Below are 24666 nucleotides of genomic sequence, written 5' to 3'. Positions count from 1 at the left end.
TGTAGCAGCTTCATTCTCCCCCTATGCAAACTGCTGTCTGGGGACAGCCAGGCATCTACGCGCGAGCAGTACAGACACATGATTTCTCGGCCTGTTATTATGAACTATATTTATTTTTTTTAACATGCATCTTTCCTTCTGCTTCTGTGTCTTTTGTGTGAATCATATGTTGAGAGCGCTGTTTCCCTCTGATGGAAACTGATATTCTGCTTGAACTAAGATGCCTATGGATCAATTATAGAAGAACAATTAAACAAACGATTACGCACAGAATTCCTAAGTGTCATTTTCTGCAGATTCCATTGTAACGCAAAAAACTTTAACTTCAGAAATTGTTCCTCCTGGTGAGGCGAAGCCCTGTGCTAATAAGCAATGTGCAGATGATTCCCACTGCAGAGTAACTTTGTTTTATTTTCCCATTTTAACAGGTTAAAACCGAGTTATTTCGTGAGCGCACATTATGAAACACGAATTCAGGCTTCTGCTCGCAGAGCAGCCGAGGCGGGCAGCGCTGCCGCCGCGTGGCTGTGAGCACCGTTGCACTGCCCCGGGTCCAGCTGAAAGCAAAAATTCAGCGCGTGCCATTAAAAGATTTGTCTCATAACTTCCTATCAAACCCTCCAATGATGGAAATCGTTGCACGATTTTCTTATAATCCCATTCTTTCTGGAACATTGTGAAGCAAAGCCTTTTTTTACCTACTTTTCTGTTAAATTCAAAAGGAGCCTTATTTACCACAGCATGAGAACCTGGAATAAAATTATTACAGCTCGAGTTTTAATTGTCCGAGTACACATACAAAAATGAAGCAATTAAATATTTAAAAAGACATTTAATTTTTTTTCCCCGCTTTAATAACCTGCAGAAGGATTCTCAAGGGCAGGTGAGAAGGGATCCCACATGCAGCCACTGTGCTTCTAAGTCATCACTGATCTCACTTCAGATCTATCGGAATTACACCATGGCAAAACGTGAGAACCGCTGAATTCATGTGGTTCAGTGCCCTAGTTCTTCAGACTTATTTGTAAGAAGGAAAAGTCTCACTCTCCCTCATGTACACAAGCACACATTTTAAACAGAATTAAATGGACTAATTCTCAAAAACTGAACAGAATGCTCTTAAAAGGAAGACTAAAATAACCTCAAAACAAAACTTAGAAGAGCTGAAATACCTTGGTACTTAGAACTAAGTGCTATGCTGGACAAACTGCAAAGAATTGCTGTACGCTTACTCACACGTTCCAAATCCATTTAAGCTTAATGAAAACAGCACAGAAACTTCAAAGCAGGAAACCAGCTACTAAAAATTATCTGACAAGAAGTGACACTTCATCTGCATCCACAGTATTTAATTTGTTTGAATAATATAGTTACAGATAAACATGTTCACTCCATATACAATTACCGATACCTTTTTTTAATACAGCTCATATTCCAGTACATCAACACTATTTTATTTACAACGTATTTATGTACATTAACATCTTTCTAAAGTCAGTGCATTGTCAATAAGTTTTATACAATAATTTACAAAGTGAATGTAGTTAATAGTTAACTTAATAAATTTACTACTAATTCATGAATTAATTTAATTTAAAAAAATTAATTACAACCAATGTAACAAACACAGAAGATCAAATAACATTAGTAGATTGTGCTACCTGCTTAAATAAAACATTTTAAAGTAAATCAGTTGAAAATCTTTCACTTTTCATGGAGTTTGTGTAGGGAGGAGTAGACAAATGGGTATTGAAAAAGCTTCTAACCTAGAAATTCACAAGTCATGTTTGCTTTTCTTCAGTCTCAATGTTTAGACCACTTTAAGGATAAAAGGCCATATAGGATAGGGAGCAACACTTTACGTGTAAGACAATACTTATTTTGGAACCAATCGGCTGTCCTCGAAGAGGCATGACCTCCAACAAAGGCAAGGAGGTTTTTGCCTGAGTAAAGACAGCAAGACCAGCTGATATAATTTCTTAAATGGATAAAACTCAGATCTTTCTGGAAATTACAAACTTACTCGTAGGTTTGGCATTCTTGTAAAACACATTAAAATGAATCCAAACATTTATTTCAGAGATCAACCGTGTAAGTATCAATTTTGTTAGTGAACATACAAAATCTAAAGAATTTGGAAGATGACATATGACAAAATTAGTAAGCTGCTTAGACTCAGCTGAAGAACAAAAGGCCCAAAGAGTGAAACTCTTATCTTCATTCAGATATGCAAACAATTTAACACTGAAAATGTTTAAAGAAATGCCTACTCAAAAAAATAACCCTCTTTTTTCCAGTCTCTGCTAAGACTCAGTCATGCCTTCCTTCATGCAATAAGCCCGTTGACGTAAAAGAGCATGTTGCAAGGGCACGGAAAGCAATTCTGGTTTAATTGCAAGTATATGCATAATCTGTTGCAAAAAAGAAAATTTGAAAACTAAATTTTCAAAAAAAGAAACTCCATTAAATTATGAAACCAATTTATAAAACCATCCATGAATGCTACGATAGCTACCTGACAGCCACAGCTTCTTATTTGTTTGAAATACACAGTGGATAATTCACAGCCATTCACTCCAGAGCCCTTACAACAACAAAAACAAACTATGTTTTTGAATTTAAGTATACGAATTTTTAAAAGTGCAAATTTAAAAGCAACACCAGTCATGAAACATAAGCTGCATCTTTCCTTCCAAAAGCTGGGAACATTTTGTGCAATGTGCACATTTTAAGACACCATGCGTGTAATCACAACTACTCTCTTCAACCTGAAGCTTCTTCTTGAGGCATCTCAAAAGTTTGAGATAGCACCCTTCAGGCAGAAAAGCCATTCCTGAAACATGTTGATCTGCACAGCCAACACGTGGAGAAAACACAATTATAATAAACCATTCAAGTGTAGAAATTAATCTCTTCTCAAATTATGATTTGGTTGTGCTCCCAACATACAGAAAGAAAGCAACTGACACACACTAGTGGCGGCAAAACTGGAAACGTCTCCTACTCTTGATGTTCATTCTTTAAATTTGTGCACTTTTCATTCTCTTGCTTTCCCTGTTTTGCCAATAAAATGCAATAAAACTGCAGGAGAAAGGAGGTAGCAATATCATGTTGTCCAAAGACAACACTACAAATTTTTTTTCCCCATTATCTTAAACCTAGAGAGCGCCTTAGGGGTTTGTTAGAACAGTTGGTAAACTCTACACTACTTTGTTTAGCTCTTATTTGGACTATTTAATTTAGCTCTTATTTGGTCCTAGTTGGCTTTTCTCAAACCATTTTATTTAAAGGCCAATGGCAGTCTCAGCCTGATGTCTAACATCAGAAATGTTTAGAGCATGTAGTGAGATAACAGAACAAAACAATACTATCTTTATATTAACTGCTATTGGATTAGGGTTTTCTTTTTGTGCTTTCAGATCACAGGGTACAATAACTACACTTAGGTTATCTGTTTCAATAACATTTTTGCCAAATGTAAGTTTCAGGATGTTATCCCTCACATTCTCAAAACAGTCCACAGAAGATCATCAGCTTACTGTAAAACACAGTACTTCTTATAATCTGACTCAAAATCTTCATCCATGCTGCTTGTGTCTGCCATCTTTTTGCCGTCTATCTTTGGCAGAAATTGTGCATAGTCTACCCCCTGCTGCTCGTAGAAAAGAATGTAGGCAGAGTCGGTGTCGATTTCATCGGGATGCAATTCCTGCAAAAGAGAAAAACATGTTCTGAAATACGCAACGGGACAATTGTGTTACTGTCACTGAACTTAAAATACATGCAATTGCCCTAGAAACAGTATTTTTAACTGGCTGTTTACAACAAGAAGAATCCCATTTTCTGTCTCCCTTATTACAGTTATCAGGCTCCATTATTTGCTTGAAAAGTATGACAAATTTTACTGTGATAAATGCAAATACTTAGAAATGTCAAATTTCTATTCAAATTCTTGAATACAAAACTGCTAGGATCATGAAAAAAAATATTCTTGGACTTCCATTTTTAGTAATTTTTCCATCTTTGTATGAAATAAGCACCTTTCCTTAACCATGATAGCAGGTGATGAACAGATGTTAAATTGAAAAAAAAAAAATCTCTGGTACAATTTCAGTTAACAATTTTAATATTTATCCAATGCGACTTTTGAGATGCTCATGATTTAAAAGAACAGTTGTCACAAGATGTAAATTTCTGGGGCACTAGGTAAGCAAGACAAGAATTATTAGCTACAAAAATAAATGATTTACCTTACAGCTACTGTCATTGTAGCAGTACCACTTGTTGTTCGGGTTTTTGGCATAAGTGACATAATGACCCCCTCCCATAATTCCTGAATGGCACTGAAGAAAACAAAGAAGAAAATAATTTCTGGATCAGACATCAAATCTCAGAATTCACAGAACAAATGGTTCACAAATGGTTCACAAATTCATGATCTTTAAGTGAGTGACAAAACATTATGCAGAGATATACTTTTCAGTTGTACTCGGTTTTATGGCAAATTTATTTTGCTGACAATGGCTCTACTTTGTTCTCCTTCTCAATAGATCCCTCCTTTTTGTAATGAAAACAATAGAGTAAATGCATTTAGTCAAAACAATGCCACATAAAGATAGTTTACTTGCATAAAAAAAAGTCAACTTACCGAAATTGCATATAGATTGTAAATAGGGTTAACACATACTTCTTCTCTTTGGTCATCTGTAATATCATCCTCGCTGTGGTTATCAATTTGACCGTTGATACTGCCATTACTATATGCATTCTGCTCACAGATGTATCCATTAGCTAGAGTCATCTCACTGTCCTGAGCAGTATATAGGTCACTCTGGCTACCACCCAAAATCTGCCCTCTGGTAAGAGCATCACCTTGATCAGAAGTAAATCTCTGTTCCTGGTCAGTACCATTCTCTTTACTTGCATCCAAATTTTCTTTGCTACTTGACAGTTTGTTTTTACCCAGTTGTGGTAGCCGCAGACGCCCTTTACCTCTTCCTAAAGTCCTTGGGCTACTATTTGGGCTACTGTTTTTACTTGAAGGACAGCTGGTTCCACTTTTCCTCCCCAAAGACGGAGATGCTGAAACAGAAAACATGTGGACTACTAAGATAAGTAAACACATAGTCCAGATTTTTTTTAAAGTGTTTTTTTGAATAGCCAAATATTAAAAACACTGTTTCAGTACAACTAATGAGCAGTATGTAAAAGTAAAACTATCTTTGCACACACACATACCTACACCTATAAACTGAAATTTAACTCTTTTATGCAGGAGCACATTCCTCACTCTCAATCCAGCCCACTTACACAAGCAGACAGTGCCAATATCTGTTGTCATGGAGTAACTTTTTTTTCTTTTTAATTTTTTATTTTAAAGTTTCACCAAGCTTTCCAGGGCAAACAACAGCAGAAATGAGTGTTTCAAATTAAGTGTAGTGTTTTGGCCAAAGAAACATTAAAATTTTGTTCATAATGTAATTTGTCCCCCCCTCCACATATCAGTATTGACTGGAATTTTCCCTAATTATTACCTACCTTTGATATTATTCAAGACAGTAGTGTTAAGGGAGGATGGACTCCTGTTCAGTGTATCTCCTTCTCCTGGTGTGTAAGTGATCTGCAGATCTATTTTTCTAGACTCCCCTTGGAGAGTCCGTGGTTCAGGAAGGCTGTCAACCTGGAGCGTTAGCTGCTTTCTTTGAAAATGACTTGGATCCCTTTGTACCAAAAAGGCACTTGGGTCAAAATTTTCTCTGGGAAATTTTACAATTTTCTGAGATTTTATCCAGCGGCCATTTACAAACTGAAATCTTTTCAGGTGAATGATCTAAGGAGAAACATGTTAGAGAAAATTAAAGGAGAACAATTACATCACAGTGAGTACTTCCACTGTTTAAAAATAATTTTTCCCAAAACACACACATTTTATCATATCCTAATAAAAAACAGTAACAATGCGCTAGTGTGACAATTTGGATTTGGGGATCAAGCTGGTAAAGTATGGAACTACTATTTTCATGGTGAAATGATGGAAAAGGTTGCTTCAATTAAGTGATCTGCACTGTATATTTTGAATAACCTACCAAATTTGGAAAGCAACAAATGCAGGTGTTACACAATTAGACGAAAGATCATGTTAAGATCATAAGTGCAAGGTCCTGCACTTGGGCCACAGCAACCCCATGCAACGCTACAGGCTTGGGGAAGAGTGGCTGGAAAGCTGCCCAGCAGAGAAGGACCTGGGGGTGTTGGTTGACAGCTGCCTGAATATGAGCCAGCAGTGTGCCCAGGTGGCCAAGAAAGCCAATGGCATCCTGGCTTGTATCAGAAATAGCGTGGCCAGCAGGACTAGGGCAGTGATCGTGCCCCTGTACTCAGCACTAGTGAGGCTGCACCTCGAATACTGTGTTCAGTGTTGGGCCCCTCACCACAAGAGAGACATTGAGGGGCTGGAGTGTGTCCAGAGAAGGGCAACGGAGCTGGGGAAGGGTCTGGAGCACGAGGCTGATGGGGAGTGGCTGAGGGACCTGGGGTTGTTCAGCCTGGAGAAAAGGAGGCTGAGGGGAGACCTCATCGCTCTCTGCAACTGCCTGAAAGGAGGCCGTAGAGAGGTGGGGTCGGTCTCTTCTCCCAGGTAACAAGTGATAGGACGAGAGGAAATGGCCTCAAGTTGTGCCAGGGGAGACTTAGACTGGATATTAGGAAATTTTACTTCATTGAAAGGGTTATCAAGCATTGGAACAGGCTGCCCGGGGAAGCGGTTGAGTCGCCATCCCTGGAAGTATTTAAAAGACGTTTGGATGAGGTGCTTAGGGACATGGTGTGGTGGTGGGCTTGGTAGTGTTAGGTTTACGGTTGGACTCGATGATCTTAAAGGTCTTTTCCAACCTATACAATTCTGTGATTCTGTGATTCTATGTTACTGGAAAGACTGCCTAAGCGTGAATTCTATGTCAGAACAGATGACACTGAATGCAAAATGCCACCATTTCCTGCAATGTATCAGCTAAAAAGATTCAAAACAGGATTTGAGGTTTTTTTTATTTGCCTGCATTACTGAAATGCATGAAACAAAGTCAATGCCCCTCCTGAGACTGTGAACAAAAGCAAATCTTCTTATTCAGAACAAGGAGACATACCTAGCAATTCAATTTTGTGATCAATGTACTTTGGTTTTGATGCTGTAGAGGAAAATTACACAAGATCATACCAAAATAGGGGGAAGTCTCCAAAGATCCAGTTTTTTGGTGGCCAAACAATGGGTCTTGCATTTGGAACAGTAGTACATCTCATCCTCCCCCAGTTCTTCCTCACTGGTGAAGGCTCTAAGACAACTATCCAGACTGATGGGCTCTGCTTGAGCTCGTCGGCTTTGTTCAACACTTTCATGTTCTTCTACAATCTAAAGTGAGATAAAACTGTATCTGACTTGGAAACATATACAAACTGCTCAAAGGAAGGCTCTATTCACAGTATCATACAAATAATATCATATAGTTATTTAAGATTAAAGATAAAAATTAGGTGCACTAAGTTTCAGCAGAAATTTTATTTCAATTATGAAGGCAAATAATGCACTGTCCTTATTCTTGGGTTCTGCTTACAAATTATCCATAAAGCACACATTTATAGATTCAACTCACAAGTTTGAACAGCTATTCTACATTAACTCAGCTACAGGCTTACCTTTAGATGTTTTGTTGACTCAATGAGGACATAGATTTACTCACATGCATTACTGTTTATAGCACTGGAGTGCTTAGAAAATTTTATCAAATTAACATATTTTGTAATATATTCTGGAGGCTAGATCAAAAGCAACTCACAACAGACAGAAAATACACTGCTGTGGTTTCTTAAAAGCTTCCCTTCCACATTATAGTCATCTAAGAGGTCTAACATGAAGACATTAATTTATCCAGAATGTACTGTTCAACGATTACTTGACTTTATGGACAAAAGAAACATCAATTGGGGGGGGGAGGATGGGACACAACCCCCAGAAAACACCAAACAAAAAAACCCCATGGTAAAATGGCTTATGCTTCAGAGCTATTAACAAACAACAAAGGGTTTGAATTGAAATTTTACCCGTTCTTGCGACGTCTGGTAGCGCAGATGGAGTGCTGTTGGATCCCAGTCTACCGCAATGTAAGCATTCCCAACACAAGCTCTATCTTCTGTGCACTCAATTTTACAGCCACGGCAAAATCTAAATCAAAAAGTTAGATGTGGTAAGTAAACTGTCCAATAAGTTTTACATGACTTCACACTCCCATTCTGCTCCTTATTTCGTAACATATGCACCCCCAAAGTTTCAGGCGTTGCCTTCAGTGTAAGAGAGAGGCATTTTTATAAAACAATAATGAGTGCCAGTTTGCTATTTTACTATAAAACTTTAATAGAGATGAGAAGTTGAAGCAGATGGGTGAGCTCAACCATCTACCCGCGTATAATGCTGACCAAGCCTACCTACAACACCAAAAAACTACAATGCTTTGTCTCCATAAATATTTTACAACATGATAGCTAATGTACTTTATTTATCTAGCTGTAAGAGACTTTTTTTTTTAAATGAGTATATGGTCTGAATACCTTCCAGCAAGGGTCTGAAATGTTCATTAGCATGTCTTTGTTTAGGGAAAATTCCAAGCGTGCTTCCAGGGTGAATTTCTTATTATCCATTTCAGTTCTTACTCTTCAAACAGCACAGAAATTAGCAAGGGTAAATGATTTACATCTAAAAGTTTGGTTTTGTATGAATCCCCCCAAAATCATCCAAATATGTACACACATGGGCCTGCATATATACACACATGCACACAGAATACTGTAAGGGGGTTAAGAGGTTTTCAATAACCTCATGTCTGTCTCCTAATTTAAAGTTTCTGTGTCAGCAGAGCTTTCAGCTCTCCAAGCCATAAAAGCTATTCTACAGTGAAAGTCTGCCATGTGAGGGTTTTGGTTAAATTAGATTCTAGATTCTTATAGTTTGATATTACCTCTGAAGTCTGAAACATATCAAAAACCCATTACCATAAATTAAATTTCTGCTGGAGTTATTCCCCTTCCTTAAATCTAAAAAGGGTAATTTACCTGTACCATGGACACCAAGCACAAGAATTTCCATCCTTCTGAACTACCCTTAGGGTGAATGGATACTGATATCCCATACTATCATCACTGAAACAGAAGAGAACGCAACATGAAACATGAGCACTCATTCAGACTGCCAATTACCTTCCTACACTGTGCTTCCTATACTTACTTTAAAAAAAAAACACCAAAAAACCCCCCTCTCAAAATTACAGTTTTGATTAGATTAAGCTATTAAAACAAGACCGGCCTTTACATGGCCTAAATTTGTCAGATATAATGAATTATCAATCACTAGATGAGACTGAACCAACCAATTTATGTAAAGTCAACCTTTAAGTGCAGCTAGAAGGTATACTACATTTAACTGTATTAAAAGGGATTAAAAGTTATTTTTAATTATTGCCATTATTAAATTGCAGGACTCCAAAATGACTTCTTACAGAAATAACCCACTAAATGGAATCTACAGGCAGAAAGCATCTGGGGCAAAAGCACACACAATTGTTCCTAAAGTTGTTGACATTTAAAGCTTAATTATACATTAAAAATATCTGTTCATTCAACAGAGGTATTACAAAAAGTCAAAACTGATAAAGATGGAGAACAAATACAGTTTTAAATCTTGTAAGCAAGTCTATGCCACTCTATTACATCATTCAAGCCAAAGACTGAGATGCCCAGCTCACCAGTCTTGTGCATGATTACTAGCTTCCTGAGGCGGGAGAGGGCTAGCAAGCCTGGAAACCTGAATCCACACTGCGTCATACAGGTCTTTTTTCCGTGTATGAACTGTGCAAGGAACAATTAGTGGCATTCCAAAGAGACTAGGACGATTCTTCTGAGATGAAAGAAAATATAATTCTGTCCGCATCTGCGTATGTGAAATAAAAGAATGACTCAGATATAAGTATGCATTAACTCACATTACCATAATTACTAGAATGCTGACCTTGTTAGTTATTTCAGGCTTTGGCAATTAAAATAAACCACGAATTCTATTAAAAGTACTCCATTTCAGCACTATTTTCCAATATTGAACACTGTAAATTTTGATCATTGACTTGAAACTGCCTGAAAACTTTTCTGTATTTCATGATATTATGGCAATGTTATTTAGGCATTAGGCCACATCAACATAAATCTGTATTTCAACCATGTACAATATTTTATATTTCATATGATGCGTATTTCTTACTTTTCCCACCACATGGTAATATTGTAATGCAGACATGCACCTAATGATGCTAATACCTGTCCCAAAATGACCTTTACACTAAGCAAGCTTATGTTTGCTAGAGAAAGAAAACCTTTACTTCTACAGGAGGCACTACAGACTTGTACACGACTTATTCCAAGCAGACAAACTAACTTTCATGCTACATCTCCCATTTATAGGAAAGATTTAACACACTGACTTAATGACACTGAGGAACAGCAAACAGCTACCACCGTGCATAAGTTTTACACAATTAACCCGTTCCACTGATACAATTTTTGACAATGACAAGTGTGGATTCCTGGAAGAGCTTCCACAAACAACTTTTATTGGTTTTTAAGCTGTATAACTAGAAGCTTGTAATGGCTCAAAAGCGTTATACCAATCACCTAAGAGATTCTGCAAAATTTGCATCAAGATAACAGTGATAACAGTGGTTAGGGGCCACTGCTTGAGAGAATAAAGCAAAAAAGCCTCACACAAACACACAGTATCCTGGCCCACATCCACCAGGCTCTAAACATCAACAGACTCTAAAGTCCGGACGCAGCGCACACAGAACGTGTGGCTATTTGAGGTGTTCAGGCATCCAGCTTTGACATTTAGAGTTCAACTTAACTATAGATGCTTTTACAAAGAGTAGTTCATGCTAACAGAATGACCCAGGAATGTACTATGTATCTTCACTGTTTCCATATGAGAAATAAGGCTGTTCCACATAATGGGAAAGAAATGCATTTCTAGTAGCTCCTCTAATTAGATTTTTTTCTCCTCAAAGAATCTGGAACATTTAATCAGGGAGTCAGTGAACACCCAAGTATGCATCTCAGCATTAAAGAACTGGGAAGCATGCCAGTACTAAGGAAAGAAAAATACACCAACATTAGACATTACGATTTAAATTTACGAGTCATGTTTCTGTAGAACTTGCGCTCACTTAAGAGGGAAAGGTACTCATGCTCCCTCTTCTTAAGAAATAAAAGTTAATTTATCATACAGGCATTAAAAAAATCCTCGCTGACTTTCTCTCAAAGTGTGTTATGTGAACAATTTATAACAAATGCAAAATCTACTAACCATTTTTCTATGGACTGCAATTATATACCCTGTACATGGACTATCAGAAAGCAAGGGCACATGGCCATTGAGAGTCCAGTTGGCAAGGTTACGCTCTGTTCCACATGGCACTACAGTATTTGGCATTCCGTTTGGAATTAGGGCTGGTTTAGGAAGGCCCCCATTCATCATTATGTTGGGTGCTCCATTAGCTGATGGTCCAGTTGAGACATCTGTAGAAAGACATTTACATTCTCAGTTACCTACAGTAACCAGGACTGATCACAAGATTTTTATCCTTTTCCATTCTGTTCAACGCATTTAATGAAATAACTTCTACTCTCCTTAAGACCAACATCTAACCTTTTATTTGCCTACAACTTTGCAAAACCAGAGCATGCAAAGGCAAAGAATAATAGAGGTGTTTACAACCCATATAAGAAACCACAAACAATAAAACCAAATCCTAACACCATGCTTCCAATTTTTTACATGTCCTGCCTTAGAGCCAATCCACAAGTAATAAAATATTTTGCTTGTTCCTTGTGTCTTTAACTAAAATAAGTATGTAGCAATCTTCAGGCTGCTATCCTGGGCATGATCCTAAAAAGGATCACAGACCACCAGTAGATACTGAGACTGCTCACAGCTTCTTTGTGGACCAGAACTCTAATTTAGCTGTCTTTTTTTAATCCTCACTGTTTACTTATTACTAAGAAGTAAGGTTTTCTCCTGAATTTCTCCAGTACCTAAGCACTGTGCGTTTTAAATGAACAGGAAAATAAATGTTTTCTTTTACCTGTCTGCACAGGACTTGATGCTGATGTAGGGGATCCTGGAATTGGTATTTCAAATGCACACAAAAACCCACTCACTGATAACCGGACTTTCTGGTTGTCTTGAGGAAAGTTCTTCAGCAAAAAAGGGAAAGTTAGTCAGACATGTATATACTTCCATCTGTGACTCTGAACATGTTTTGTTCTTTTGAAAACAGTGTATCTATCAGCTCATCTCTACCCTCCCATCTGCTTTCTTACACCTTTCTAGAAGGAAAAAAGGAAGCCAACATGCACACCCCTTTGCAGATCTCTGCACCAACACCTGAGAGTTATTAATGGTTCTCTATACAGACTAAGAGCACCTAGTTTCAAGCACTTTTAATCCTATTCCATGACAGCAAAAAAAATTATATATATATACATATACACTGTATAGAACTAAGCCAGTCATTACTTATGCCTCCAACATCTTGACAGTGTTTAAACTCATCACAGCACTCTAACTTGAGATTTATTACCTCAAGATGATTTTATCCTTTTTTTCCTAAAAATATCATTAGTAATTAATTCAATTAAACTTCTGCAAGCTCTACATCCCTATCAATTTTGTTTACAAGTGGTTTATTTTGGTTCAGTTTACTTTGATTTTCAATCTATTTAAAGCAAGCCAAATTACTGTTTAAGAACGAAATAAAAGTTCATATAGAGATATAACTAAGCTGACTTTTTAATCACACTTCTAGTTAAATTATTTCACAGTTCTCGTAAGCAAAACGTCAAAAAGAATGAAGAATTATGCTGATGTAGACAAATAACAAACAAAAAGACCAAAAGTATGTTGCATCAATGATTAATTTTTTTTTCTTCTTACCTTTATATTGGAGCTATGCACTTCCGCAAGTAGAATCTGTTCTGGTTTTAGCCCGCAGAGTTCACTTAACTGTTTTTTCAAACCTGTATACTTTTCATCCATGTTCAATCTCAGGCCATACCGAACAGGGGTAGTACCATCTAATTTAATTACTTTAAAGGGGAAAAGACACACACTAGTCAGCAAACCAGGAAAGTTTTAATGAGAATAATACATTACAGCTACTTATTTATTAGAAAGTATTTTTTCCCCACTTCAAGATATGATTATTTTTTTCTTATCAGCCAATTTTCAAGGTCCACAGACAAATATCAGAAAACCCCTTGCTGCACAGGCAGTAAAAAATAGTTTCAAAATTTATTTCACTTTTTTATCATCTTTCCTTTTGCCTCTTTTCCAACAATACATGGGTTCGTCATAGTATAGTTCATGGCCCATAAAGCATTTCTTCTTTGTATGCTCCCCCCAGCCCTTCCTTTTTGCTCTAGGCAGATTCAGGACAACCTCCACAACACAGTGGACAGGAGGAAAGTTCTCAGAATCTCCATTTTACATGTTTCTGTATTAAGTCCTTTAGTCAAGACTGAAAATGGGCCATCTATGCTGTGTTTTTAAAGGTTTTATTTTAGTTTAACTGTATTCCAGTGAAAATTCTTACATTCTATTATATTAAAATGGTTATACTATTTTTAAGCATAAGTGCTAACACAAACAAAATTTGGATGTTTTATAGCTGTTCTACATATACGATTTTTATTTTAGCAATGACGAGTTTATAGGGAGTTAAACACCACTACTCACCTGTAATTTCTAGGTGCATGTAGCTATCCATTGGCAAAGGCAAGGATAAAAAATTAAAAGGGTCAAATCTAACACTTATATGTCCACAAGTTTTACATTTTACTTGTGACTTCAGCTGCCCATGAAATAAATCTACAACAATGGATCTGTTTCTTCTCAGATGGTTTTCCCAGGCCTAAAATGATGTACAAAAAAAACAATACAAAGTTAGAAACTGAAGACTACTTGCTTGAACTACAGGAAGGAGGATATGCTGCAAGACCTCCAAAGTTTCATTGGCCTGTGGAAGTCAAATTATTTCCACATAAGTTGTTTACCAATTTCTAATAAATAGGAAGTATTTAGTTTCAACATGAGTAAAGAAAAGTTATTTCAATTAACACAATAATTAAGGCATGACATGATTTAAAGTATTTCTGAAAGGATCATCAGGTGTCTTGAAAAATTTTGATACTCCATAATTCCGAGTTGTTCAAAATGATTGTGAAGTATCATCTTTATACCTTTATTATAATACTTAAAACTAATTTTCAGTTCAAAGGTGAAATTGACTCCTTAAATCACAGATCTAACAAGTTCCAAAAGACGGTACAGTCCTGAAAGAGTATTGCCACAGACAGTCTCATCATCAGCTTAGCACTGTAAAAAAATAAAATAAAAAACAGCAAATAAACCCCAAACCCAAAAAGTTTAACCCATACCTCTGCTGCTACTTCCCAGTCTGGTCGACCATCACTGTCTTTCAGTTCAACATATGGCTTATCATGAACTCTGTTCAAATCCTCATGAAGACCATCCAAAAGAAAAGCCAGAAGCTCCTGTGAGTCTTGCTGTTGAAAGCCGTTAAATCTTGGAGCATATTTTGCTATAGTCCACTATAAAAAAAGCCAGAAGGTTATTTAACGTCATGTAACAGAAGTTGTAACAATAAATCCAAATATTGTAGACAAGATGGACGCTGTCAACAAGCACAAATTCCATTGCCAAGAGTTAAAGGTAAGCCCCTATGCTTTCAGAACAAAAGACCATTTACGAGCAAATGCATAATCTTTTGTCCCTAACAAGGGCTATAAAAGCCACATCTTATACCACAACATCTGATTCATATCAGGTAATTCCTTTGACCTTACAACCACTGAACCACTATTATATTCCACAGAAAGCTGCTCAAGTCCTGAGCACCAGGACTGATGAACCCTGGCCTCCTCCAGTTGTGCATCTTGCCCCTGCACAGCCCTTTCCTGAACACATCCCCTACATTCCTTACAGGCAAGAAAGCAAATTCTGTGACCAGTCTGGAGTAACAGACGTGATGACTCACTGCCTGGGATATGGTCATTGGCTTCACAGCCAACTTCTAATACTTGAAATATATGTCCAAGTTTCCTTCCCTTTCTCCAGGGGAGATACTGATTTGCATCCCAGAACCACCAATACAGGTAACATCAGGAAAAAGTGCATTAAAAGATTTCTGCTATCCAAAGAAATTCTTGCTTTCCACCTTTAAATAACTCACATCACAGACTTACCCGCAGCTTTAATGGTGCTATATTCTTCTGAGTTCCACTCCACAACTCCTGAACCAAATCCCCATAGCACTTGGCCATGTGTCCTTTCATTCCTATTGGATTTGTCCTAGAAATCATAAAGTAATTAATACCACACTAAAATTTAAACAAAGTTCAAGCATGGGGATAAAGAATGAAGTACAAAGGCTTCTTGCTGAACTGTGTTAACTCTCCCAGAAACAAGAGAGGTTATACTTTCATGTATCTAATATAGCACCTGCTGTATAGCTGATGGTTGATAACACTGAACTTAAAAGGATCTATTCATGCTGTCTACTTCTGAAAGCTGAAACTCATTTTAAAGAAATGTTACAGCATCTAAAATGCCAATGGTCTCAAATAGAAAATTACCTGTTAAGTTCATAAAGATGTCTTCCTGAGATGAAATACCGTGTTAGAGGTTGTGTATTACTGACACACTGGATACTGGAGTTCATGAAACATGTGTTACCCAGATTGCTTAATCCAGTAGCACCCTTTTCAGTAGGAACTGAGAAAAAGAAAACAATTATACCAATTGTGTAGATATGAAAAATTCAGAATGGTATATCAGTAAAGTTGAGAATATGACCTTTTCATAGTAACCAATTCAATTTAACCTGCTCCCAATTACAAGACTACAGCTAGCATAGATGCAACAGAGGAGCAGCCTGTTCAAAGTATCTGCTCTCTCAACTCTACTTAAGTTAACAGAAATTGAGGTATTTTGTTGGATCTGATCCACCACGGACATCAATACCATCCATACAAACTATTTTCAGGTAAATAATGATGGTACTGAAATGTCTGGATTAATTTGTTAAAATCTTAACTATTCCTTACCTTAAAAAAAATCCAAGATAATAAACACAAAATCCAGAATTCGCTATGTACTGTTTGCTACCACTGCATCTGAACATCTACAAATTTATCTATCTATACATCCAACCCTCCCACATTTCCAGCATCTAAGTTAATAAAACAGAAAGAACAAGCAATGCAGCACAGGCATAAAAGATCTCTTCCAATGTTAAGAGCACTTACATTAAAAAGAATTGTTTCAACATAGTATAGGCTCTTGGATTTTTCTTTTCATCATCATTCAGTTACTATGCTGAATCACTCACCTTTATGTCTGTCTATTTTACTGCTGTTTGCTATAAAAGACATCTCTTCTGGCCAGCTCATGTCTTTGTTTCGAACTAGAAAGAGATATGGTATAAGGATTTTTTAAAATTGTTTGTTACTTACTCCAGAGAGCTTATACAGCTGAAGAGATTTAACTAAAATTTTCTAATATTTAATTGAGATTAGAAATTTGCTTGGTTTTAGTTATTATTTTTGCTAGTTTTAATTTCAATGTTTCCAATCACTATTGGAAATCATTCTAGTACTGGCATCATTCCAACCATGTTAGTAACATCTTTAGAAAGCAGCTTTGCGATTTCTTTCCTGTTGGTTGACAAATTTTACAGTACTTATTCTAATACTTAGAAAGGATCCCCCAGATTTGAACAAATCTGTTAACTTCATGAGCCATCACTAATATTTGTTGTTGTTACGAACCAACAAAAGATTCAAGTGTATTTCAAAATAGGGACAAATTACACGTGTTTCAAGATAAAGTGGGACAAAAAAATGCAAGCTTTCCTAAATTAGCTTTACCACCCCCTCCCCATAGGATCCCTCTGCAAACCTCCATCTTGCATTGACACAAGCCATACAGCAAACTGGCTTAAGGAACTGAGCTAGCTGAAAAGAGGGAGTTATTTTTCACTAGATCACTTCTTGCAGCCAGTTCCATCAGACAGGTGTCAAGTAGTTGTCCACGGGTAAGGCACGTGGCATAATATACAGAGGAAGGGCGGACTGCTTCTTTCAGTGGCAGTGTTGACTTAATGCCAGTTTTTTTATTGAACTACAGCCTCAGGGTTCTGTTTCACCTGATACAGCAAGGTGCAGTCCCTCTCCCCTCTCTCTACATATAAATTCCCATTTCTTCTCTTGTGTCTAGTGATTAATGCAGATACAAAGTGAACTGCATCAGCCACTCTGTCAATTTTAAGTTGATTAAATACAACCTGAGCCAAGTGGCAAAAAGAATGAGTCCATCTAGCACACCAACCTGAGGTGTAATATAAAGCTACGCTAAGGGAAGCTTGTACAGAAACAATGCAAGTCCCAGATTTCTATATAGCCTCTGTGATGTAAGGACAACAGCAGAGTGGATTAACTATGTACACTTCTGTTTCTCACATTAAAAGATTAGACAAAAAGTCAGGTCAAACTGGCTGAAAACTCAGCTGACCCGTGCACCCTGATACCTTTGACAAAGGCTTAATGTATTTGTGACTGATAGCACTGCCTAGTGTAGTAGTGCATGGCAGGAGGATGAGAAACAATGGACCTAAATTGAAACAAGGAAGGTTGATATTGTTTATGACGCCTTTTCACCACGATGAGTCAGTCAAGCAGTCAAGTCCAAATGCATCAGGTTCTCTCCAGATGTGAAAATAAAAGTAGCTTGTAATGAACATCTTAGAAATGAACCTGACATGGACTGAAACACACAGTTTTCTTCACCTTTTGCTTTGTGAGTAAGAAAGTGTTCATGCAAATATCATAACCTGAACTCTTGTAGAATTAGTGAAAGAAAAATCAGATAGTGAAAAAGCCTCAGATGCCTCACACTGCTTTTGTCAAATCTCTGGTATTTTAGTTATTACTGTAGGGGCAGTGGATTATATGAAGCTTTGGTATTTCTTCCTGTATTTCTTTCAATACATAAATATATACAGACAGACCTCTACTTATACATACTCTTCCTTCTCAAAACATTTCCAAAAATAAAATATTTGGGCAGTAGGCCTATATATTTGTGTAGTTTGGGCAATTACAGAAATGGATACTACACACAATTTATTAATCATATATATACACATACAAAACTATTTGGTTTTAGTGTGTAAATCAATTACAGGCCCTTTTTATACCTTCTATTACTAAATGCTGCTCATCTTGGATTTTAAGATACTCCAGTCTGTGATCTTCATCATCCAGCAAAGTAAGATAGTTCTGCAGGAGAAAAAATACTTCATATAGTTATTACTTCTAGATTTAAAATTCTCTGAGGATATTTTAATCTTGAGGATATTTTAATCTTGAAGCAATGAAATGAAAACAGTATTACCAATTTCTTCACAGAAATGAGAGCACCAGTTTCCTACCTATGCTAATTAAATACAGTAGTTCACTGATCTCCAGAAGCATCTACTTCAATGCTTTAATTTTATGTGCTATTTCTTTAGAACGAGGGAATTACATGCACGTAATGACTAGGAGGAATACGTTCTGCTTGTTCATTGTGATTTGTTCACATACACATTTGAAAAAGATCCGGGACGGCTGTTGGCTTCTGTGCCAACAGAAGCCTACAGCATCATGCGTGTTAATGAAAGAATATATTTTTATTTCTATTTAAAACAGTTGCTATGAAACTTCATATCAAGCCTTTTAATAGGTCAAGCAACTGACAATGTTTAAATACATCACAGGATAATGTAATGTTTATCAGGCTACTAGGAAAACAAAATATAAGTTTTCTGGGTCATTAACATCAAAATCTAAATTTCACTGCTTGAAGTGCACAAAAAACTCTAGAAAATAAGTGGCAAGAGTTTTCCAACCTGGGCAGTTAAACTGCAAAGGAAACTTACATCCACTATTTTTTTTTCTGTGCATGTATATTTAATAGTTTCTAGAAAAGAATAAGATACACAATATCCAACAGCCGATTAAAAAAGAAAAAAGACCAACATTACCTCACTATTGTATAACCAGAGGCGCATATCTTCTTCTTTTATACGTAGCCTCTGGGAGAGATATTCATGTATCTCTTTAATTGTTTGCATTCGACTAAAGCAGCCAGTGTAAGCCAACACTCTTTTTAAAGGAGCATTCGGTGAAGGTACATTCCCTGGATTCACAATCATAAGAAAAGGGTAAAAGATAACGTATATACCCATAGGCCAACTGAAATCAGATCAATAATAACTTATACACTACATATACTGTAAGTACTTTTTGTGAAGAAGAAGTACACAGTTCTACTCCTTTTGTTTCTGGATAAAATAATGAGTTAGATTGAAAGCTAGTTGTTACTAATCCTTTGGGACAACAACTTGCTATCAAAAAGCAGATAAATTTACCTCCCTTCTTACCAAAACCTATGAGAAAATTGCTCCCCTAAGATTCTCACAGGAAAGAAATAATTTTAAAGTAGTTTTAAAAGACTGGACTATTCTTTTTTTCTCTTAAAGACAGAGTATCAGAGACAATGGTAATTTTCAAAACAAAGTGCTTCAAAATTTCATGAGAATTTCCTTTTGATAGCACACTCTAAGTAAAAAATAAGGTCAAAAAAATCAGTCTGACTGTTCTTGGAAGTAGCATAACTTTGCTCCAGCTCTTCTATGAAGATGAATGCTGATCTGTGAAGATGAAATCAGCCTGGCAGTTTCACAATAGAAGTATTCTTAATAACTAAATTCCTAAGAATATATTCTGTGAAGATGCCTAGGATTTTCACCAGAATTTCTCAACAATCTCATGCTTGCAACACAAACTAATTCCATCAGTCGAGATTGTTGCTGTTTTCTATAATATGAGCTCATCTTTAAATAAAACATTTGCACAAGCTCAGTTTGAGAGAGGTGAGACCAACTTTACATGCTCTATTTTTTGAGCTGCTTTAGTTTAAACTTAGGAAGTTCCCCACTCCTCACAGAGACAGGTCTGTAACATACTCATGAAAAGCTTTTATTATACAGCCAAACCCAACTGGACAACTGCATTATTTAAGTAACCAGAGAAGTGACATTGTTCTACTCTCACTGTCAAAAGATTAAAATAAAATAAATAGTACCATATGAAAAGATGCAATATTACATGCAATTTAGTACCATATGAAAAGATGCAATATTACATGCAATTTGACAAGGGAGTAAAATTATACTGTAATCACCTTATAAGTCAGCAAAGCATCAGTTTTGCTTCAGTATACCACGCAAAGTACTCATTTTTTTTAAAGAACACAAAAAAGCATTTTCTGAGATTAGGGATCAGAGGATTAGTTGTAAGATTACAGCAAGAAAGCATATCTGAAAACTCAAAAAGATTAATAACTGATTGGACAAATAAATTAGTGCAGAGCAAAATAATTCCAAATCAAGATCAAATTTGCAGATTCTCTTTATTTGAATTTGGGCATTTTAGGATGTCCAGACAAAGCAGCTTCCATTTTATTAGGTCTAGTAGGAAAAATTGATTTGGGTAGCAGGCAGTTTCTGTAGCGGAACTTGATCAAGCAGGCAGCCACTATCTACACATTAAGTTTGAGATTCTACCAAAGCAGTGAAAAACTGAGCATCTGCATGAGATTTTTCAAGACAGGCTAACACTAGCAAGGCTGAAGGATTTAATTTTCAGTAGTCAGGTGAGCCCATTTCTGGACATGCATATGGATGCATATGTATATCTGTGTGTATCCAAACGCACATGCATGTGAACATCCGGTATTTCTTCAAACCTATTGTGCACGGCAAGTATGCAACTGTGCATACAAACTGGTAACTGAAAACAAATCCTCTAACACTTTTCATCTGAAATGTGAAGCTGCAATCTAGAGATTATTCTTTTAGCCCATTACTTGTACAATCTTTTGGTGAGCATTACCACCACAATTATGGCACATATATTTTAGTTGGATGTTTACACTTTCTGCTGAATTGTCTTTCCGAACTGCATCAAATAATAGTCTTCATATTCCATTAATTCTATCCCATTCTAAAGAGTATTAAATAATTTTGGGCATTAAAGCCTAGCTGCCCAAGTAACTCAGAACCAGTTGGCTGAACAGTGATTTAATTTCTTATACCACTGTACTATCAGATACACACCCCCACCCCAATGCACAGATGCATCTATTCTATGGCTACAAAATTAACTACCAACAGGATTAATCAGATCTGCCCTTCTCAGCTGTTTAGTTTAAGCAGTGCTCACTTCTCACTTTCAACTCAACAATCTGTTTGCAGTAACTAGGTGACTTAACTGACTTCACTGCAAAGGCTCCCTCATGCCTCTTCCTTTCAAGAGAAGATAGGAGGAAAGCTTTTAAATCTTTACCAAATGCTGATTGTGCCTTACAGTTGATTAGCTGGTGTACAAGCACAGTGGCAGCAAGCTTCTACAGCTGTGGGTCTCGCTTTCTTAGAAACTGCGCACTTGTATTCTTGCTGCATTCTTAAGTTACCTCTAGGTAAATGCTGAGGAAACATTCTCAGGCTCATCATACCCATATTCACCCAGATGTTTGACTGTTGCGTTCGAGTGGCAGGCTGCTGTCTCAGGAAGAGCAGATAGCGAGGAAATAATTCTAGTTCAGGCACATTCGTTTTGCTGTTTTTGATCACCTAGTAAAGACGTTTAAAACACATTATAGAGACTGCTGTTCCAAACGTGCAGGAAATCCCAATAGGAACAGGAAGCAATGATTAAAGCAGATGGTTAAAAAAATAAACTATGTTTTACTAGGAGATGAGAAATCCTCTGAACTTCTTATGGGGTCTTAGGCAAATATCCACAGGAATAACAATTTACTGATTTCCAAGCACTTTTTGAAGCTTATTAGTTGCAGATTATCAAAAGCAAACGCCTTACTTAGTGGAGCATAGCTTCCTGTACAACACCATGGAAAGAACATTTTTGTAATTCCTGAAATATATGTGCATTTACAATGAACCTCATTAATTCTACTCAGTGTACACTTCAATATAAAAGTTTCACTTTTTTCAACAGTTTTTTTTCGAAACTGTTGAAAAACACCTCACACATGCTTAATAAGACATTTGTTCTGAACTTTTTGGACTATAGGATTGAATTAAACCCTTCATATTGTAAGAACAGACTGAAACTTACTTTTGTTGCATTTTGATATGTTGACAGAAAAAGCTGAAATTACCCCAGAACATGACTTGCAGCTTTTCAGTCACCATTCCTACAAAGATTTTGCTATCTAGGTCCATCCAAACATAGACATACATAAATGCCAGGAATGTTCACTATTTTTGTGACCATGTGAAGCAGAAGAAAACACTCAGCTGAAGTTATGAGAAGCAATATAATGCACTGAAGTGTCATGGTATTAAATTTCGGTTACAACAAAAACAATAGTGATGACATTTGCTGGAAAGAAACAACCTAATACTCCCTACTGTGGGGTGGGAGACTGGGACTGTAAGTGCCTGTATACATGCAAGTAATCAAACGGTCTTCAAGAATTCAAGTGTTCAAATAACTAAGTGTCAAAATATTCCTTAATTATAGACTGAAAAGCTAAAGTTTATACATACATTACCTATATTTTTTTGCAGACAGGATATGCAAACTAAAATTCTCTCATTCTGAATAGAAGTCTCTTTTCTAATGAGCCTGTCGCAAAAATCTCAAGCACATTAGTTTGTGCTGCGTATAAAGAGATGTGGCCTTTTCTGGATCATGAAAGGTGTTTGTTTCCATGGAGAATGTGGGGGAGGAGGGTAACAGAAGCCAGTGATTTTTCACTGTAAAACAATTGCCAGTACTAGGGCTAACAGACCAGATAATGAAAAATCATACAGCTAATTCTCTCCCATTTGTGACACTAACCACCTAATCTCTATTGCTACCATCAAAAAAAAAAATAATCCCCTTACTTCCTTTATTGAAGTGTAGCTCCTATAAGAGACTACCTGACACAGAATAAACCAACCACTATATGGAATAAATATACTCAACAGAAACTAAAGAAAGTTTCCAATGCCTCTAAGTGAATAGAGCAAATTACTTCAATTTTTCTTGCCTCTAGCATCAGCCTACTTTTTTATAAATTCAAAATTAATAATTCAAGGTATGCCAGCTTTAGCTCCAAATGATTATGACCTGTTAATAATTTTGCAATATTACACACAGAGAAACAGAGAGATAACTCAATAAATCGTGAGTAAATTATATGATTTAACAATGACTATTGCTATATAATTACTGCTTCTCTTTCAGAAATATTGTTGTTGTTTTAACTGCAACCAAAAACAATCTCATTGGGATAACAGAGACTAATTATTAGTCCACTTAGTCAATTCCATTTAATATATAGCACTTTCACATTTGAAAATTATATTCTGCAATACATTCTGCATTGTGCCCAAAACTGATTTTTAATTAAAGATATTACAGCTTTAATATAGAAAATACTCGTGTTAGTTACGGAAAATGAATTTCGGTTCTTCAAGGTTTTTTTTCTTTTAACAAAACTTTTAGGCAAACAAGTACAAATATCACCTTACTTTTGATAGGCTCTTTCTAATTCGTTAATTTCTTTGCAAGGTTTTAAGTGACTTCAAGCAAGTCGATAATTGTTCATATAAAACACAGCATTACCAATTTGCAAATACATTTTTTATTACACAATGGAAACACGTTAATTGTTTGTAAAACTATTTCACAATTTTATTGTGATTCATTGGCTTTTCTGCTTACTGTCAAATGTAAGAAATGTAAAAATTGACTACATAAGAATTATTTGCTGACAAATGAGTATTCTGTAAGTTTGGAGGAGCATTACTGATTTTGTGCTGAAGAATGAGAATGATCATCACTTGCCTTGCCAGTAAAATTTTTAGTTACTCATTAGAAAAAATAAAGGCAATTATCATAATACTAGTCGAAGAATGACACAAAAGAACTATTTATTTTGAATATGTGATCTACTCAAAATAACAATTGGTAGTCACATGGCCACCATACATAATACTTGCAACAAAAATCAAAACTGAAGAATTAAAACAAGATGAGGAGCCTGACGGGATGAGTGTATCAGGTGAGATTACTGGTCTTTGCTTTTAGCACTGAACATGGTTAACCAGAATCATGCTGATTCCGCCTTACGTAGTAGATGCCAACTCAGTTTTAGCACCTGTATCTTGAGGAATTGCTTATGATAAATGCTTTATTGAAAAACCTTTGACTAGAAGGTGAACATTTAACCAGTCTGTGCAGTACTCAAAAGCTGATATGCTCACATGCAAGTTCTTTTTAGGAATACCTACTCCTGCTCTTTAGATCTTCACCAACTCTTGTGCGTTGTATTTTCTATGACACTGAACTGGAAGGACAGCAATTGTTACCTTCCCCTCACTTCATGAAATTTTAAGAGAGAAGAAATGCATTTTCAAAGCTGCAGGTGTCCCAGTTTTA

At 36.4% G+C, this 24666-nt stretch overlaps 1 protein-coding gene across 7 annotated transcripts in view; it reads right to left on the bottom strand.

Annotated features, from left to right (window-relative positions):
* Positions 1-1257: 1257 nt before the first annotated feature.
* USP32 (ubiquitin specific peptidase 32) overlaps positions 1258-24666 on the bottom strand; it is an 84173-nt gene continuing 60764 nt past the window's right edge. For 2 of the 7 annotated variants that reach the window (XM_072882182.1, XM_072882187.1), the window contains exons 16-34: positions 21686-21845; positions 19194-19348; positions 18366-18447; positions 16500-16574; positions 15745-15883; positions 15355-15460; positions 14527-14700; positions 13826-14000; positions 13025-13176; positions 12174-12285; positions 11396-11607; positions 9789-9973; positions 9100-9186; positions 8095-8215; positions 7214-7405; positions 5539-5830; positions 4649-5103; positions 4251-4343; positions 1258-3709 (exon numbers count right to left, since the gene is read on the bottom strand). In XM_072882182.1, coding sequence (XP_072738283.1) covers positions 3536-3709; positions 4251-4343; positions 4649-5103; positions 5539-5830; positions 7214-7405; positions 8095-8215; positions 9100-9186; positions 9789-9973; positions 11396-11607; positions 12174-12285; positions 13025-13176; positions 13826-14000; positions 14527-14700; positions 15355-15460; positions 15745-15883; positions 16500-16574; positions 18366-18447; positions 19194-19348; positions 21686-21845 — 3141 coding nt within the window. In that variant the 3' untranslated portion in view covers positions 1258-3535. Of the gene's footprint in view, positions 3710-4250; positions 4344-4648; positions 5104-5538; positions 5831-7142; positions 7406-8094; positions 8216-9099; positions 9187-9788; positions 9974-11395; positions 11608-12173; positions 12286-13024; positions 13177-13825; positions 14001-14526; positions 14701-15354; positions 15461-15744; positions 15884-16499; positions 16575-18365; positions 18448-19193; positions 19349-21685; positions 21846-24666 lie in introns of those variants that run through there. The other 5 variants (XM_072882183.1, XM_072882184.1, XM_072882186.1 and 2 more) reach the window with 5 other exon arrangements.

Source organism: Ciconia boyciana, chromosome 17 (genome assembly GCF_034638445.1).
Source record: "Ciconia boyciana chromosome 17, ASM3463844v1, whole genome shotgun sequence".
NCBI classification, from domain to species: Eukaryota; Metazoa; Chordata; class Aves; order Ciconiiformes; family Ciconiidae; genus Ciconia; species Ciconia boyciana.
The sequence above is the reverse complement of the archived record's forward strand: the minus strand, read 5'-3'. Positions and strand labels throughout refer to the sequence as shown.